This window comes from Eimeria tenella, genomic scaffold, assembly GCF_000499545.2.
Source record: "Eimeria tenella Houghton genomic scaffold, Eth_scaff7, whole genome shotgun sequence".
In the NCBI taxonomy this organism is placed as follows: domain Eukaryota; phylum Apicomplexa; class Conoidasida; order Eucoccidiorida; family Eimeriidae; genus Eimeria; species Eimeria tenella.
The window spans coordinates 1-6,849 of NW_013543439.1; the positions used below are offsets into that span (position 1 = coordinate 1).

At 59.7% G+C, this 6,849-nt stretch overlaps 1 protein-coding gene across 1 annotated transcript; it reads left to right on the forward strand.

The window, feature by feature from the left end:
* Positions 1-146: 146 nt before the first annotated feature.
* Positions 147-4,830, forward strand: ETH_00006535 (uncharacterized protein; the record flags this gene model as incomplete). The annotated part of the gene is made up of 5 exons (XM_013377957.1): positions 147-2,165; positions 2,299-3,052; positions 3,332-3,843; positions 4,016-4,201; positions 4,441-4,830. 5 exons carry the CDS (start codon positions 147-149, stop codon positions 4,828-4,830), a joined length of 3,861 nt encoding a protein of 1,286 aa, XP_013233411.1.
* Positions 4,831-6,849: the final 2,019 nt, after the last annotated feature.

The window sequence follows — 6,849 nt, forward strand, 5'->3', positions numbered from 1 at the left end:
TTTTGTCGAACGCATTCGAGCGGCAGGGGCAGCAGCAGCAGGAGCAGCAGCAGCACCAGCTGCTGCTTGCGGGCTCGGAGGACGAGGCTGTCTCGCTGACACCCCCAAGCCCCACAAGGCGGCTGCGCTCCCGCGCTGTTTCCCTCATGCAGACCTGCAGCGCCAGGGGCTGCATCCCCTCTTTGTCTCTTGCCCTTGGGGAGACTGTGGAGATTGAGGTGTACGTACACTCCGCCTTGCTGCTGCCGCTGCCGCTCGACGCGGTGGCTGTCAGACTCTCCGGCGTCCCAGCTGCAGCGCAGGGGATATCGCAGCCGCCCAGTGCAGCAGCAGCAGCAGCAGCAGCCGCGACCTCCGAGTTGTCGGGTTGGCTGGTTGTGACGTCCGCCTCGCTGCAGCGGCAGCAGCAGCAGCACGAGCAGCAGCAAGAGCTGCCGCATCCTCAGGAGCTCGTGCTGCACCCAGGGATTAACGTTCTGCGGCTGCTCTGGTGCTGCTGCCAGCCTGGACTGTTCTTAGTTGAACAAATTTGCTTCCTTTTAAATGACATCGTTTTTATGCAGTGGGCTGGGGACCTCCCGCCCCCGGCGCTGCTGCCGAGGGTGGCGGCGGCAATGGAAAGAGCCCTTGTTGGTGTCTCTGGTGCTGCTGCTGCTGCAGCTGCTGCTGTGGATACTAACACAGCGATCAACTCTCTGAGCGACAAAAGAAACGACAACAGCAACAGCAGCAGCAGCAGTTCATCTGTCCCCGCGCTATCGGAAGCAGCAGAAGAAGCTGCAGCGACAGCCACAGCAGCAGCAGCAGCAGCCGCACGACCGTGCACAAACCCTTACTACGTTCGAGAGGATGCAGGAGACCAGCTGTCTGCTGCTGCCTTTGCAGAGAGACTCTATGGAGACCCTCGCACCTTCGCTGTGTCTTCTTGCTCACCGGCAGGGGCTACGCTGCTGCACCCTTGTGCTGCTCTTGAGCGGCTGCTGCACCCGCTCATGTTGGAGTACAGACACTCGAGCTCCTGCGTGGCAGTGCAGGTGGACCCCCTCTTGCCGCAGCAGCACCACCTGCTGCTGCAGCGCCTGAAAAACCTTCAGCAGCAGCAGCAGCAGCAGGAGCACATGACTGGAGACTTGCTGCAAGGCAACACAAACGTGCTGCTAGAAGGCGTCCAGTCTTCGCTGCTGCTGACCATAAATGTGCCCTGGGGCTTCGTAGATGGGGGCACCCCGCGGCTGCGGGTGCTGCAGGCCCTCAGTGTGGGGGCGCCCAGCAGCTGCAGCAGCAGCGTTGAAGACGAGGAGGAAGCTGTGGAGAGTTTCTCCGCCTCCGAGCTGCAAACGCTGCCCACGGAGTCCTTCAGTGATGCCAAGGGGACCCCAGCAGCAGCATCAGCCCATGGGGCCCCAAAGGTGGGGGCCCCCAGAGCCGCCACCCACGTTGCATTTGGCCGCATGCAGCAGAGCAGCAGCAGGGACAGCGGCAGCTGGAGCTGCAATGAGGCCTCTTCCACACCGGGCGCCGCAGGGGCTGCTGCTGCACAGGAAGCTGGGGGCTGCTTGCAAGCGGCCCACACCTGGGGCCCCCAAGCCTCCCATATGCAGCGCACAGCCTGCAGCAGCTGCTGCTCCACATTCTCCTTTCCGAGGCCCCTTCAGCTGCTCATAGACTGGGAGGGTGCTCTTTGTTTATCCATTGATGGGTCTCCTTCGGTGTTTCCTTTGTCTCAGTTTAAACAGGACCCCACGGGGCAGGCCATGGCCCCCACGGCAGCAGCAACAGGAACACCAGCAACAGCAGCAACAGCAGCAACAGCTGGCAGCAAGGCGAGCAGGTTGGAGGTGCAGCAAGTGCAGCAAGAGATCATTTGCGACTCAGAGGGAGCCGAGGTGGTAGTGGCGGTCCCCCGTCTTAGCGATGGAGGCAACAGCAGCAGCAGCAGCAACAGAAGCAGCAGCGACAGCAGCAGTGACGAAGAGGAAGTGGGATGGATCCCACTACCCCCGTTCAGGTCCTGTGTCCAGCTGCTGCTGCCTGTCTGCGTCTCCTGCGCCCCGGGCTGGGGGCTTGCAGGGGGGACAGCGCTGCAGCAGATGCACACGGGGGACAGTTTTTACCCGCGCGGGGAGTGGCTGCCGCCAGCAGATGCTGCAGGAGAGTCCCCTCTGGTAAGCAAAGGCAAGAGGAGCGGTAGCAGCAGAGCAGGAGCAGCAGCAGCAGCGAAAGGGGCCACAGCAGCAGCACCTGTGTGTTCCTTCCTTTTCACTGTGCGCTGCTGCTGTGTGTCCGGCAATGCTGCAGAGCGCCTCCAGGATGCAGTGGCGTTTTCAGGGAAGCTGCGGCGCATGCGAAGACATGAAGGGCCCCAGCAGCGACTCGGCGCTTTCAGGGGGCCCCTCTGGGGCCTCCCGATGCCGCTGCAGCAGCATCAGCATTTCCGATTCCCTTAGCCGCAGCAGGCCCACTCGAGCTCCGCCGGCAGCAGCTGTTGGACGAGGCCTTGTAACAGTGGCGACAGCCCTCTCCTTCACTTGCAGGAAGAGGCTTCCTGCTGCAGCAGATGCTGCAGCAGCTGCTGCAGCAAGTACCACCACACCGGCGGCACACAATGAAGATGAGGACCTGCACGAACTCGGGGTGTTTCCTGCTGCAGTTGCTCTCGACGGGGCAAACGATGCAGAAGATACTGCAGAGGAGGCTGAGTCCATGCAGCGGCACTCCTCTCGCTCGAACTGCGCCCCCAGCAGCAGCAGCAAGACAAGCAGCAGCAGCAGCAGCGGGGAGCCGGAGCTAATGGTGATCCGTCTTCACAGCGTGGAGGTCAGCGCTGCGCTAACCCACTGTCTCTCACTTTCCCGTGTCTCCGACGCGCTGCAGGTGGTGCAGGTGCTGCTGAAAGCTGCTTCAGCAGCAGACAGGCTCATGCTTGTGTCCGCGTCCATTCGGCCGCGGCAGCAGCAGCAGCAGCAGGACGAGTTGCAACTGGGCGCTCCATCCGTGTCTCTGATTGCCCCGCCAGACCCCTTATCTAATGAGGCAGTAGCACAAATTGGAGGTGAGCTGCGTCTGCTGTTGCTGCTGCGGCCTATGCCTTTGTTGCTGCAGGTCCCAGTCCCGTGCCCCCGCAGCTGTTCTTCTTTTTGCGGCCAGCTGGTGCTTCATTTCTAGCGCGGCTGCAGCACTTTAAAGTACTCTCTTCGGTTATTAAGCCTCTGTTGCTGTGTGTGTTTGCGTTTTTACTTTTGATGCAGAAATTCAGTTATTTTGATTGCTGCTTCGTTCACTTCTATTAAATGTATAAAATTCCTCTTTTGTGCCTCTTTTTGCTTTTCAGAGTCAGTCACCCTGGGCAGTCGACTGCCGCCGGGTGCTGTACAGACTCTTCTCGTAAAGGTGCAGTACCCTCTCCCCTCTTACGGGGCTTTTAGTCTTCTGATGAAAAATAGAAGTGGCAGCAGCAGCAACAGCGGCGACAGCAACAGCAGCAGCAGCAACAGCAGCAGCAGCAACAGCAGCAGCAGTAACAGAAGGAGCAGCAACAGCCCTTCGACGGTTTTTTATGACTTGGTTGTGAGCTACGAGGTCGACGGCGGGAACTTGGGGAGTTCAGTGCCAGAATGTTGCGGTAGCCTAGGCGGCCTTTCATACCCGCAGCGCAGCAGCAGCAGCAACAGCAGCAACAGCAGCAGCAACTGCAGCCACAGCAGCCGCAGCTCGCTGTCCTACGTGATTCCCCTGCAGCTGCCGGCTAGGGCGCCCCCGCTGCTAACTGCCCTCGACTGCCCGCGCACGGGACGCGTGGGTTCAGCTCTGTGTGTGCAGCTTCGTATCACGAACACGACGCACGTAGGTTGACGGCCCTCGCTACTGCAACAGCAGCAGCAGCAGTGAGCTCGCTGCTGCAGCAGCAGCAGCGGCCAGGCGAATGCAGCACCAGCAGTTGCGGCTGCAGCAGCAAAGCGCAAATGACCGTGTGCTCTGCTGCGATCCGCATGCCTTTGCTGGTTTGTGACTGCAGGAGGCGATGGAAATATGCCACAGAGTGTGCCTAGAGTTTGACCGCCAAGACCCGCCGGGCAGCCAAGTCCGTGGGGGGCCCCCGGGGACCCCCGGAGCCCTGGAAAAGCGAAGGCAGAGGGCCTCGGGGGGCACCCAAACTCCTGCAAAGTCACCTCGAGTCGGAGAGTGCCACGACTGGCTAATGGTGAGGGTAGAGAGGCTGGAGGAGGCAGCCGAATCATCTCAAGTTGAACGGAAACGTGTGATAAAATGTTCTTTTTTGCGTCATCTTTGGCCCCTGTGAAGAGGTGCTAGGTTTGCTGTGTCGCTGTAGGATCTGTGGGGCTTGGCCCGGGTCTCAAGTTTGCTGTTTGTTTGTTGTGTAAGTGGCGGCCACAAAAGTGTCTTGCATTGCTGCTGCTGCTGCTGCTGCTGATCCTGCAGGCGGGCTCGAAGTGCAGAGCCGTCTTATTAGAAGGAGGCAGAAGCACCAACGTGTCCTTCTCTGCCATTCCCCTAAGGGCGGGGTCTCTTTGCCTTCCTTTTGTGAGGCTGTTATATAGGCGGGCCCCCCCAGGGGGGGCCTGTGAGGGCCTCGGGGCGTGGGGTGGGCCCCCAGGGCCCTCTGCTGCTGCCGCTTCGGCTCTTATTAGGGGCCCCCTAGCTGCAGCGGGGAATAGGGGCGCCGCTGCTAACGCCTGCAGCAGCCCAGAGGCCAGCCCCTGGGTGCCTCTTCACGGGGGCGAGTCCCTAACAGCTGGGAGGGAGGTGCTGGTCCTTCCTAAGCTCGTCTCCACACCTGAAGTCAGGCTGCTACAAGACTACTCTTGCTAGCCAGCCCAGCGTAGCACCGTGGCCTGCACTGGCTAGCTAGCCTCTCGCTGGCTAGCTTGCCGTTAGCATAGTCCTCTATCTTCTGGATGCGTTTCCCTTGTTTCTTGATTTTCCATTTTAAGGTCTCAGCGGTTTCGTTTGCGTGGCCCCAGAGAGCTCGCAGCTAGACAAGGCATCCCTTCTAGGATAAATCCTTCGCATTCATTACTAGCCACTCTTTCTGCTGCCAGCAGCTAGCAGCAGCCTTCCAAACGAAGCTAGCTGGAGTTACTCTTCTATGCAGGGCTTTGCTGCAGGACCATGGGATGATAGTTGTTCAGTAGGAGCCGGCTGTCTCAGCTTAGGGCGCAGCGGCACTTGCCTAACTAGCACAAAGCCCAGTTTTTCAGTGCAGGAGCAACCCTTGCGTTCTTTCTACCTAACACTCTGGCCCTCGCTAGTCGTGGTTTGTACGTGCTGTGGGCTGCGAGTGCACAGCAAATGGCCATCACAGCCCAGCTGGAAAATAAAGTACGTTTGTGTCTTTGCTTGCATCCTCCACAATATAGTTGTCTCGTAGTTCCCCAACCAAGCCACTGAGCCCTGCTGGCCAACAGCTAAAAGAGAAGGGACTGGATAAGAGGGCCCGCGCACAGTTGTAGATCCATGTGCGCTGTGTGTACACCCAACGCAGACAGCCAGTTGTACGTACTGCGCTGTGCGGGCCCGTAGCCGAATAGCTCATGCCAGCTGAGCGACCTTCATGTCGATCTTGTTCCGAATGTATCCATACTCCATTCGCTTTGCCTCCAGTCTGCGGGCCAACAGCAGCACACTAGCCAAGCAAAATGAAGCAAGATGATGGAAACAGGGGAGTTCCTATGGGGCCCAAGGAAAGTTAAATACCAAACAGGTGCGGGGCCAGCAGCGCAGAGAAATGCAGCGAAAAATGAAAGAGAGAATAAAAGCAGGGAACCCGGCATCTTACTCTTCAACTTGCTTGAGGCTCTCCAGCTGAAAGTGTCTGCAGCAAAAGACGCACAAGGCACCCCAAGGGCTTCCTTTACAGCAACGCTATCTGTCTCATGCCGCTCCATGCTAAAGTAGCTTTTCGTGCTGTTCCCCGTATCACTCTTTAGCCTATTTCACTGGGTCCTAGGCGACAGCTGGGTGACAAACTGCAGTCCCTTTGCCACTTAAAAGGCCTCTCAGCCCACCACAAGCCCCCAAGCCCTGCGCTGGGCCCCAGCTACCTGCTGTGGGTGCAGCAGCCAGGCCTGGTTTCCCAGCTACGCCTTATAGCCACCAGCCTGGCCTACAGAAGCCACCCTAGCCTATAGCCACTAGCCTGGCCTATAGCCACCAGCCTGGGCCTCAGCCTCAGGGGCTGCAGCGCTGGCTCACCCCACGCGCTGCATGACTTGGGGGAAGTGGGGCCCGCAGGTGACAACTTCGTGCACGAGATCCTCCACGCAGAAGAGGCCCAAAGACCCAAACGCCTCCTCCACCATCATGTTGTCCGACAGCGCTACAGGGGCCACCCCCTCTTCGCTGGTTAGCCGGGCTCTGCAGCAGGAACACAAGGCCAAAGCAGCTGAAAAGCCACGCAGCTGCAGCAGCAGCAAACACTCTGCGAACATTAAGGGCTCTACGCGCGACCCTCGGGCTCTTTCCCCACACACGCATCATGCCACCTAAACACAGCAGCAGCAGCAGCAGCAGCAGCGGCAGCAGCAGCAGCAGCAGCAGCAGCAGCAGCAGCAGCAGCAGCAGCAGCAGCAGCAGCAGCAGCAGCAGCAGCAGCAGCAGCAGCAGCAGCAGCAGCAGCAGCAGCAGCAGCAGCAGCAGCAGCAGCAGCAGCAGCAGCAGCAGCAGCAGCAGCAGCAGCAGCAGCAGCAGCAGCAGCAGCAGCAGCAGCAGCAGCAGCAGCCAGCAGCAGCAGCAGCAGCAGCAGCAGCAGCAGCAGCAGCAGCAGCAGCAGCAGCAGCAGCAGCAGCAGCAGCAGCAGCAGCAGCAGCTGAAGCTTGTGATTAACAGTCG